The sequence below is a fragment of the Montipora foliosa genome, chromosome 11 (assembly GCF_036669935.1).
Source record: "Montipora foliosa isolate CH-2021 chromosome 11, ASM3666993v2, whole genome shotgun sequence".
Taxonomy (NCBI): domain Eukaryota; kingdom Metazoa; phylum Cnidaria; class Anthozoa; order Scleractinia; family Acroporidae; genus Montipora; species Montipora foliosa.
This window is the reverse complement of record NC_090879.1, coordinates 36,351,105-36,363,604: the sequence shown is the minus strand read 5'-3', so window position 1 is coordinate 36,363,604 and position 12,500 is coordinate 36,351,105. Positions and strand designations below refer to the sequence as shown.

General features: G+C 37.4%; 1 protein-coding gene across 2 annotated transcripts in view; it reads left to right on the top strand.

Moving 5' to 3' along the window:
* Positions 1-12,500, top strand: part of LOC137976469 (serine-rich adhesin for platelets-like) — a 134,018-nt gene that overhangs the window by 76,371 nt on the left and 45,147 nt on the right. For both annotated transcript variants that reach the window (XM_068823831.1, XM_068823830.1), the window contains one exon: positions 10,152-10,294. In XM_068823831.1, the coding sequence (XP_068679932.1) occupies positions 10,152-10,294 (143 nt within the window). The remainder of the gene's footprint in view (positions 1-10,151; positions 10,295-12,500) is intronic.

Sequence of the window (12,500 nt, the reverse complement as noted above, 5' to 3'; positions counted from 1 at the left end):
CGTTTATTACCGATCACCTCAACACTGATTTCTCCACTGCGTGCAAGAAAATGCCACGCTATTCGGGAGAACTTGCAAGGCAAATGGCCGACCGTTTCATTGCGTTTTTCTCCTATCGATGGCTTCCATACGTCTTGATAAACATGATATTCATGCACAGCTGATGCGAAAGCGATCGTTTCCATGTCCAGACTTAATTTAATCCCTCGTTAATTTACTTCGTGGTTACCAAGTAAACGTTTTGCATCATTCTCCTGCGCTTGTTGCGTGCAAATTCTATCGTTTTCATTTCAACGGCAAAACTTACTTTTCCACGGCAAAACTTACTTTTCCACGGCAAAACTTCCTTCCTCAAGGCAAAACTTACTTTCTCACTGCAAAACTTACTTTTCCACGGCAAAACTTACTTCCTCAAGGCAAAAATTACTTTTTCACGGCAAAACTTACTTTCTCACGGCAAAACTTTCTTTTCTAAGGGTTTGCCTAAAATCTAGAATCCGGAATCTAGAACACAGTGAAAGTGGTAGAAAGGCTAAAATTACCATGGAAAGCAATAAACTCAACGATGGAGACATTCGCTTAGTAAGGTACTCCTAAATTCGACGATAAAGAAAGTTGATAAAGCATCTCGTTTGTGTGTATGTTTTTTAGTTATAATATTTTGCCAAGAGGACTTTTGATTTCGCTGGCATTCAAAATTCGCAGAGAAGCAAGGCTGCGTGTGGGCACCACCCTGTTTGGTATTTTCTTCTCTCTCCTAATCTAATACGCCTTCCAGTTCTGCAGTGAGGGCAGCCTCCTCCACCGTACACGCCACAACGGAAAGCTACTGAACTTGACTCGTCTCAGTGATAAGACCAAAGTGAAGACATTGCTGTTAATAGAGATGCTCTTTGCCGATGACGCTGCCTTTGTCAGTCACACAGAGAACAGATAACAAGCGATCATAGACTGCTTCGCGACTGCCTGCCAGGACTTTGGCCTTACCATCATCAAAAAGACTGAGGTACTGGCAATGGGGACCTCCTCTGAGCCGACCATCCAGATCAGCAACCAAGCTATCAACTCTGTGGACGCCTTCAAGTACCTTGGCTCAACAATCACCTCCAATCTCTCCCTGGATAGTGACTTGAATGCTGTGTATGCGTCCTAAGTACCCTGTTTTATGGGAGAGAGGCATGGGCTACATACATGAGACAAGAAGATAGACTGAACACACTCCACTTCAGATTCCTCTGCGAAATACTTGAGATCACCTGGAAGGATCAAATCACCAACCAGGAAGTACTTGAAACTGCAGAACTGCCAACTATCCAGTACCTCCTCTCAGAGCGTAGACGACGCTGTTGGCTAGGCCATGGGCTCCGAGTGCCTTCCAAATGACATACTCTATGGAAAGCTGGCTCAAGGCAAACAATCGATAGGGGGGGCGCTTCTTCGCTACAAAGACGTCTGCAAATGAGACATGAAAGCAGCCAAATCAGTGCCAGCAACTCAAAATCGCTGGCTGACGACCGTATTAACTCTTTGGTAGCTATAAAGACGGGCTCCAAATGGGCAGAGCTAGAGAGGATGAGGACCTAGGTGGAGAAGAGACAGAGGAAGAAGGCTTCCACGTGTCGAACGCGATCATTTACGCATTGTTCACACTGACACAGGCCTTGCAGCTCCAGAATCGGTCTTCGTAGTCACGAACCTAAGTGCCTATACCAATGATCCATTGCCTGCAAGGCAGAAGGAGGCCATGATATATGTACTGTGAACGAAGTTGTAATCCAACAGCACTTTTTCACAGCATTTTCTCTTTCGAAACTGATCGACTGCATTTAATTTCTTTTATCAAGAAAGTTGTGACACTTACTGCGCCCAATATAGAGTGAAGGGCCTGGAAGATCGAGAACAGACCCAGTGTATTTGTGTTTAGAGAGATCATTTTCCATTTGGATGTGTTGACCGTGAGTCCAACTAGACTCTCTGGCTGCACTCGTATATGCGTATGATTCGTCATTTTTCTAAGTGGAATAGTCACACTTTACAACAAGGAAAAAGGAATTTCTTCAGGCTGTTTCGCTCGGAGTCAGCAGCTGAAATTAAATTCCAGTGGTTTTTCTATTGGCATAGGTCAATTTAATCGTTCTCTGAATTTGTACCGTGCTATTGTGGTAGGTCCCTTAACTACCTTAGGCAAAAGAAAAAGGAAAACGAAACGCCTTGTAGTGGCTTCTAGTCAGGTCGAACACCATAACAGCGTGGAAGAGCTAACATGCATGCAAAGAAAAGTTTAAATTTTGTCCATGTTTTAGGACAAAGATATGCATCTTGTATAGATAACTCAGTTTTGACCTTGGTCAAATTACCATAATGAAGTCAATTGCAAGCACGACTGGGATGTCGTTGACATTACTGTTTTATAAGAATTGCATTCATATCGAACAATCTTCTTCTTAGAGTTGGCGGCTTCTTTAATGAAATGAAATTGGTATGCCAGATAATTTCTTTTTACATTGCTTCCACGAAGATCCGCGTGCACCACTATTTAAAGCTATTTAATTATACAATTATACAAGGGCTGTATAACTTCCAATCGACTGCCAAAAAGAAATAGTAAGAAGTAATTGGTGATCATGAACAGTGAATTCTTGTGAAGTTGAGGCGAAAGCGTTGTCTGAGCTTACAACGGTTATCAGTCACACGCGCCCCTCAACGATTTTGTTTTCGTTTTTCGAAACTAAATTGATTGATTGACGTCCACCCAAATTCAGTTTTGAAAAATGAAAAAGAAAGTCGTTGAGGTGCGTGTGTGAATGGTAACGCTGTAAGTACTTGGGAAGCAATTGTTTTGATTTGAAATAAACTGAAAATTGTTTTAGATATTAGCTATTTTCCTGTATGTTTTTAGAACGGGGGTTCTGAGACGAAAATCTTTCATTTCCTTAAGTATTGTACCTACGTAAGGATGGGTTCGATTGGCCTTATTCTGGAATAGGAATACATAGATTTGAAGTCAGAAATCCTTTGGTTTTATAGAGATTCACATGGAAATTGTCAAACACCTTCTAAAATGAAATTTTAAACATATCTTCAACATCCTAGTTGCTTACAAACTACGCCAAACATGCTATTTCAAATCATTACTGCACCTATTTTTATTCTGTAATATTTGATAGGGTCAATCGAACGCACCCTTAAGAGAAATGAAACGAGTGTAATCAAGAAAATCGAGCTCCCGAAGACAATTGCTGTAATATTTGATGTCAAAACACTATCACCCCACCATCAAGAAAAAGAAAAGCCCAGACAGTTGGATTCTCTTCCGAAGTTTTGACATGAATCCCCTGCCAAAAGGAGTCAGCAGGAAACAAATTACTCAACGAGATGAAAGTAAACATATGGACGATGCAGGATCATGGTTCAAGTTCTTATTCCTGATTCCTGATTCCTGATTCCCGATTCCAGACCTGTAGAACGAAAAGTAAGTTTTGCCGTGGAAAAGTATGTTTTGCCACGAGAAAGTAAGTTTTGCTGTGGAGAAGTGAGTTTTGCCGTGAGAAAGTAAGTTTTGCCGTGGAAAAGTAAGTTTTGCTGTGAAAAAGTTACGCCTTGGCAGCTGTGGGCCACCGTAATTTTCAGAGTTGATTAACTTATTAATGTTGCTGCAAATACACAACAGTAGATTTTGTGCGAACAAACGACCACCTTTTTTTATGAGTGCTTTTTTGGAGTTCTTATTTTTTCCAAAGTCATGCTTGAAAGTTGGGGGTGCGGCTTATATGCGAGTCTTTACGGTATGTTAATTGGATGAAGTGGATATTTTTTCATCTTCCAATAACACATTCGTAAATTAATACGGAGTACAATATGGAGTATTGAAAAAAGGCTCAAGTTTTCTTATGAATAACATTTCGAAAACCAAACAATCAAATTTGCTCTGGCATATGTTAAGAATTTGAAATTGACTTTCTTTTAAAAGATTGCTGCTTCTGTGAGACTCCATGAAATAGTTTGTGATCACCAGCCCGAAACTCCCGTGCTGCATATTAATTCAGCCGCGTACACATGCATTGCATTCTTAAACTAGTGAGTCTTTGACATCATTTTCTCCTCGATCCAGCTCTCTCAAGATTTTAAAGTTAGTAATGGCGGTCCATTACATAGGAAAATTCCAGTTTAAATAAACAGGTATCTTTTTTAAACCGAGGCTTAAAACTTGGGTCACTTGCTGTTTAGTTAACATAGTTTTGAGATCCAAAGAAAAATATAAATAGATTTTTTGATCATAGTAGCACTTTTATTTTATTTTATTTTTTTTTTTTATTTATTTATTTTTTGCCACAGAAAGAAGAAATTAAAATACAAATATGAACAATCAAAAAAGAGAAGATGGAAAGAAAAAATTATTGAATTACATTGGTGGCGAGGAGGCCTAAAAGAAACTACTAAGCTTATGTAAATTAGGCCTCCCCAAGTAAAAGCATCTATCTATTGTTGACATGCAAGTTGGCAACGGAGAATACAATTGTTACAAACATTTAGTTATTTAACGTGTTGAAATATAAAGTAATGAACGGAAATTAAAAACAGTTTAAACTTACAAGTTGGTAATGAAGCATACAATTACAAACACTTAGTCATTTAATTAAGGTGTTGAAATATGTAAACAGTTGTGAAAGTAAAATTACAGGGTGAAAACAATTTGACACAGGAAGAACAAAATACTTAATTTTCAGAATAGTTATTAAAAAAGAATGACTTAAGTGCTTTCTTGAAGGAAGCTGTTGAGGAAGAATTCATTATATCAATATCAAGAGAATTGTAAAATTTAGGTCCCTGATAGAAAACAGAAAATTGTTTAATGTTAGTCCGACAGAAAGGCAGACGAAATGCATGAGAGTTTCTCGAATAATATGTGTGAATTTGACTGTTTAGAGTGAATTTGCTAGCTAACTTGGGAGGAAGAGTTCGAATTTGATAGGAGAACATGAATTGACCAAGTTGTAACAGGTTAAGATCATGGAATTTTAGGATTCCAAGTTTCTTAAATATAGGGTCAGAATGAGCATTAAAATGAGATTTATCTATGATTCTCACCACTCTTTTCTGCAATTTTACCAGACGAACAAGGTTAGTTTTATAGGTGGATGCCCAAACTATATTACTGTAAAAGAAGTAAGGATAAACAAGTGAAAAGTACAATACACGTAAAGAGTATGAAGATAAATAAAAACTTGATTTCTGTATCATTCCAATTGATTTCGACACTTTGTTAGCCACATGAGAGATCTCAGACTTCCAGGTTACGTTTTCATCGATGATCACACCCAAGAAAACTGTTTCTTTAACTTGATCAATTTGTTGTTTATTTATCAAAATTTGAAAATTATAACTTCTACGTTTTTGGTTTGGTTTGAACACTATGAACTTGGTCTTTTTAAGATTCAGTGAAAGCTTATTAACCCTAAACCATACTGACAACTTATTTAACTCGATATTCAGCTGATTAACCAAATAATCAGGATCTTTACCAGACAGAAAAACGTTGGTATCGTCCGCGAATAAAATCAGTTGTAGTGCCGTAGATGCATTGACTATATCATTAATGTAAAGAAGAAAAAATAAAGGCCCTAGAATAGAGCCCTGAGGAACCCCACAGGATATATTAAAGCGAGAAGAAACATGACCGTTGAAATCTACAAATTGTAATCTGTTAGAAAAATAGCTTTTTACCCATTTTAAGGCCAGTCCACGTATACCATAGTGTTCAAGTTTGTCAAATAAAATATTATGATTAACTGTATCGAATGCTTTTGAGAGATCAAGGAAAATACCAACAGCTATATCACCACGATCTAAAGCAGAGGAAATCTTATCATACAAATCAATCAAGGCAAGTGTAGGGGAGTGATTTTTCCTAAAGCCATATTGCTCATCACAAAGGACATTTAAATTAGTTAGATAATCATTTAAACGGTTATAAATTATTCTCTCAAGAAATTTGGAAAAACTAGGTAGAACTGAAACAGGTCTATAGTTAGTGAACAACGACTGGTCATCAGCTTTGAATAAAGGTATTACCCGTGCTATCTTCATTTGATCTGGTACAATGCCATGAGCAATTGACAAGTTAATAATGTGAGCCAAAGGTTCAGAGATTAATTGGATAGATTCCTTTATGAGGGACATTGGAATGTTATCATAACCCGCAGCTTTGTTGGACGCAAATGATTGAGCAATAACAATAATTTCTTCTTTTGTTGCCGGATTGAAAAAGATAGATTCTGCAAAAGATCCTGAAAGAAAGTCTTTATGAGAAAAAGGATGAGATTGTATTTCTTTTGCAAGGTTAGGACCAATACTGGAGAAATACTTACAAAATTTATTCGCGATGATAACTGGATCAGATATTTCTTGACCATCAGATGTGAATATTGAGTTTACTTTAGGCTTTGATTTCTTCCGATTCAAGATGTCATTAAGAATTTTCCAAGTAGCATGGGTATTTGCTTTTGCATATTCTAATTTCTTCTCATAATATAATCGTCTAGCCGATCTCAAAATGTGATTTAATTTGTTTTTGAAAGACTTATAGAGTAGATTGTTATTCTGTGTCGGTTTATGAAGGAATTGTTTATAAAGTTTGTTTTTCCTTTTAATCGACTTGAGAAGAGCTTTAGTCAACCACGGTTTTTTAATAGATCTCTTCTTCGGAATCAATTTCCTAACAGGAAAACAGTCATTGTATATTTTGGTAATTTTATTAAGAAAACTGGTGTATGCAGTATGTGGATCATTGTAACCTGCGAGTGAAGACCACTCAACACCCTCAAGTTTTTCAACAAACTTGGACCGATTAATTGGGTTCTTATCTCGGACAAAAATGGGATCTTGTCTAGAATGATGTCCTAGAGTGTTGTCCGAATGAATAGAAAAAACAGGAAGATGATCTGAGATGTCAGTAAACAATAAACCACTTCTCGAACGAACAAAGAAATTGTTCACAAAGATATTATCTATTAAAGTAGCCGTGTGAGGGGTGATACGTGTGGGACGTGTAATCAAAGGGAGTAACATATTAGAATACATTTCATCAAGAAATTGGCCCGTAGAATGATGGTGTTGGTAGTTCATTAAATTAATGTTGAAATCGCCCAATAAAAAACATATCTTATTTTCCCTAGAGATTTTGCCTAACGATTCATTGATTTTGGTCAAGAATTCGTCAACACCTTGGTTGGGTGGTCGGTAAACAATGCCAACAATTATGTTTTTAACCCCTGGTCTTAACACCTCAATAAACAATGATTCAGCGATGTCAACATCACTGAAACAAAAATCTTCTCGCTCTTTAAACTCAATATCATTAGAAACATATAGTCCTACACCGCCGCCAGGTCTACTTTGCCTATATTTGTGGACAAACCTAAAGCCATCAATATCAACCGAGTGAAAAGAATCGCTCAGCCAGGTCTCAGAAATACCGACGATAGAAAAATTAATCTCTAAAGATGATAATAAATTAGTCAGGTTATTTATATTACGCTGGAGACTACGAATATTCAAATGGAGTAGAGAAAAATCGGCATCTGAATATTGTTCACGTTTAAGCATTTCGTTAAATTGATTTTCTATAAAGTAATCGCAAGGTGTCTCTCTTGCATTGAAATGAATGTCAGGGTCAAGACTGTCAGTCTGAGTCAGAGAAGCGTTTAAGTTCGTGAGAATAGGATTGTAATAAAGGCTAGAAAACCTCTCGGAGTTGAAGTGAACAGGACCGTTCTGAAGTTCATAAAGAGCAAGTGAAAAGCTAGAATCATCGAGGTGATTAAAAGGGAGTATATCCGTAAATGTAGTTTCAAACATGCTACGTGTGTAAATTAACAAAGAAAAAAAAATATATATATATAATAATAATAATAATAACAGTAAATAAACTTATCTGAAGTAAGAGGGTTTATCTTTCACAATTAATTTGTCCAAGACAAAGTACGCAATTTTCCCTTTTCTTTTGGCTTCCTCCCATTGTGGTCGCTGTTCATCTCTCTTCTCAAGGGTTTCTTGAGCAAGATCTTCCTTGATGTAGATCCCAGCCGGTTTAATTCTCCTCGAACTTTTGATGATCAATTCCTTCTGCTTCCAGTCTCGAAGCCGGCAAACAATTGTACGAGGACGTCTCCTAGTACCAGTAACAATCTTACCAACACGATGGGCACGTTCAATGCTCGGCTCGAATTCCAAACTAAGTTTATCTTTGAGGACTTCTTTTACTTTTTCCTCTGTAACGTCCCACGATTCGTTCTCCGCCTCCAATATCCCATCAATTCGGATGTTATTCCTTCGACTTTGATTCTCTAAATACTCTAGTTTGTCCATGTGGTAATCGATGGAGTCATAAATGTCTTCGATATCGGCCTCGACGTTCGCAAGTTTGGTTGCATATGGCTTCAGATCGTCAATATCTCTTTGGGAGAATTCAAGACTCTCCTTAAGATCTTTTGCATCTACTTGACAAATATTTAAACCTGCCTTTAGTTCAGCCACAGTTCCAATCACTGCATCTAATCGAGAATTAACATTTTCTAGGAGAGACTGTAAAAGGGATTTAAACATTCTTTCCTGAACTTGAAGCATCTCTCTCAACATGGCGGTCGTCACAAATTCTCCGTGCGGATTCATTTCAGCTCCAGCGCCGACAGATGTCTTCGAATTTTGGGTTTCAGGCATGACGTTGGCAAAGGCAAAATTTGTTTTTAAGACAGACTTGTGTTAGTAGTTAATCTTAAACAAAAGTACTTAAATAGAGTAACCAAAACGTACGGAGCAAATCTTTGGCATCCGTTCTGCACAACTGCCACTTTAAGAAACAATCAATACAATTATAATATTACAAGTTAAAAAAAAGCTTAACATGCATAGAATCTGCTTGATAAGGCTTGAGTTTTCTAATGTACAGCATTTCGAAAAGCAAACATTCTAATTAATTATCTATTTTGCTCTGGCCCTTCCTAAGAATTTTAAATTAACTTGCTTTTAAAAAATTGCAGCTTAATTTGCTTCTTCCGTGAGACTCCATGAATTGCTTTGCGATTCCTGAGCACAAGAATTTGGTCTTGCAGACTTTTAAATTCGTGTTTTGCATACGTAATAGGCTGCATTTACTTGCTGAAATTTTAAGCTAGTGGGTCAATGATGTCACTTTTCCCTAGATCCAATCCTCTGAGGTCCAATCGGTCAGTTTGGCGAGTAATGGCGGGCCATGAAATCCAAAATTTACACTCAAAGTAAACTGCCTTTGGATAAAAAGCAAAGCTTAGAATTTTGTCAATCAAGTGTTAAGCAATCACACTTTCGGAATCTGAAGGAAAAAAGGCAGGGATTTTTTGATCATAGTAGCACTTTAAGTATTTATAATAAATTTCCACTTTCTACTTTTTTGACTAATGACATTAGGATAGCGCCAAATCGTCGTTTTTTAAACATTTTTGAAAATTTAAGTTTTAGGATATTTAAAAATCTTTATTGCAGTTTTTTATAACTTTTTCTAAGTGAAGTTAATCGGTTTTTTTAAATTAGAAAATATGCATGGTTTCCAGGGTTACTTTTTGGACATCTTTCTGAAAAGCGAGTTGTAAAGGCTGGTCTTTAAACAGCTCTAGACAGTTACATTGTATCATGGCAAAAATAATACTGTCCTACAGAGGAATAAATTTATTTCATTTAGCATTGCCCTGTGGAAGGAATGGACAGTGTTGTAATCTTTTTCCATTAGAATTAACCCACTTTACCTGTGGGAAACCCTTTCGAGCCTCTTTATATTTAATGGCATAATTAATAAGAGGCACATTAAACAGATAACCCTTGTTCACAATACAGTCGCCAGCAGCATCCAGGGAGAGCTTGGAGGGTTATGGATTCAGACCCATCTTTGGACTCAGAAATTTGAGAGTTCCAAGTAGCCATCATGTTTTTCTATATCTTTAATTACCGACTAAGGTTTGCATTTCCATAGATAGTGATTGGCAAAATATCACTTAAATGGTGTAACCATAGGCACTACTGGTGTTTTTAGTGGAAACTGACCTCCCCACCCCCGTGTGAACCCGAAATGAAGCATTGTCTTGAATTTTTTTTCCTCAAAAGCTGGGTTTATGTTTTAGTGCCAAAGGTGGGTCTGAAGGCGAAGAAGATTTAGAAGAAATGACTGATTCAGCTGAAGAAAGTGAAGAAACTGAAGAAAACAGCCAACCTACAGTCTGCCCAACTCATGCCACAACTCCCACCCCACTAGTGAAAAGACCAGGTGTGTATCCCCCCTCCCCCTTTCCGGCTTGAACAAGGTATTGTGTCAAATTCAAATGAAAATCACGATGTTGTGAGGGATAGACATCTGTTCATAAACATTTATTTTACAGAATCTTGAAGACATATGGGTATATTTTTTTAAGTTCAAAATTGGGCTACATGTATTCATTTGAGGAACTTGACAAGATTGGTTTTAAATTGTGAAGGATACTGCAATGCATATATTTAACAATTATTTTTTGAAATCGAGGTTAATATTCTGCCACTATTCACCGAGAGATTTCCGAGATTTCAAAGAATAATTGTTTATATATATATATTCACGAGGTGATCTCAACAGCATTTGCAGAAGAAAACCATCCAAAATCGATTGAATTGACATCTCAATTCATGCGTGGAAAACGTGCATGTGGCACAAAGCATGCATGATAGCCTGTGAGCAGGCTCTCTCTCTGCGGCGGGAGAGAAAGAGAGCCTGCACCCATCCCTCTGAATTTTGAATGCCGCCTCCTGATGTCACGCTGAGCTAGCTGTCAAAGATTAGCCAATCAGTGCACACCTGAAGTAAACATTGATATAAACAGTAAACCACGCGATGTGTATTTCAAATTGCTGGAAGCAGAAAGTCCGAAAAATTGTAAAAGGAGGAAGCCTTCGCCAGAGAATCCTAACAACTACTGCAGATGCTGTAAACCATAGCTGAATATTCTGTTCTGTTAAGTCCATCTCCATGGAAAATGTGGTTCGTTCGTCAGGGAATATTTAGCACAGAAACTTAAACCAACAGGAATCATAATAGGACTAAAAGAGAAATGCCTTTGCCCTGTCTGCATCTCCACGGTGTGAGACTCGTCAACCACAACTGCTGCCACATTTTGGTAAAGCGAGGCGGAGTTATCTTTTTTGATTTATTTTAATGGAATACAGGCATTACAACTACTAAATTACACTTTAATTCTTGACAGATACGAAAGATATTCTAAAACCTACACCACTTTATTTCAAAGCCTTATCGTGTATTTGTGATTACACATACGTATTTCACTAATTAAATAATTTGAGAATTGGAATATTTTGCGTTTAAGTGTATTGGAGTATTGCGGAGTTACCAGGAGATCAAGCAATTATTTGTGAAAGCCAGCTTTTCCGCTTAACTAAATACTTGCTAAAATCGTGTAGAGTTCCTTTATTGTTAAATCAGCAACTGATGCAGCCGATTAGGCCCAAGCTTCTGTCAAAATGTGATCAGCCATAGTTTTTTGTAGAGGACAGGAAAGTACCACGGTAACTTGATGTCGCCCTCGTTGTATTTTGACCGCTACTAAAAACAGTTGGAAAATTAAACCTTTCCCAAATCCTGTGGATAACAGAGACAGAGCTTCCTTTCCTTCCAACAAAGAAGCCATTGCATCGCATTAAGTACGGTAATATTGCAACATTCTACGATTTTTTCGTACGCATTTCTGATCACCTTATCTCTACGAAGTGAACTGGCGGCTTTCTTGTTGTCGGAGCTTGTCAATGGTGAGGTCACCATGTAATTTAATTTCAGCCAATCAGTATTTTGTGTCCAATATTTGGATATGACATTCAAAATACAAAGCCATGCGGCCAGGCTCTCATTCTACCCCAACCCCAGTCCCTTGGGGAGCCTGCTCGAAGGCTACATGCATGAAAGCTTCAAACATGGCAAATCTAAATAATTAACCTTCGTTAAAATCCTCACCACAAACAGCAAAATTGTCATTTAACACCCTTTAAATCAGCAGTCTAAATCGAAAGTCTGCTTGGTAATAACATTTGTTCCATGAAAGTTTTAGAGGTTCATTTGAAATGGAAATTGCAAGTGCAGTTAAAGTAAAGTAAAGGATCCACGTGACATGGTGGCTCAAATTGAGGCGAGCATTGGTTTGTTGTAAAATGACCCGTCTTGTTTCCTTGCAGCTATGTAGAACTATCTTAATTAAACATTTTTCTAATTCCTCGATTTCATTAACAAATTCGTTTTGCTTTTAGTCCAGTCAATCTATGGTTTGTGATGAAACAAATTGCAACAGAATTTTTCTCACTGCCATTCATTTGTGGATGGTCCACTTAGTAACATACTAAAAATCCCCCAAAATCCGTTAAGGGGAACACGCCAAAATTTAGCATTTAAAATTGTGAACTTTTACCACAGGGTATCCAATACATTTGCACTCACA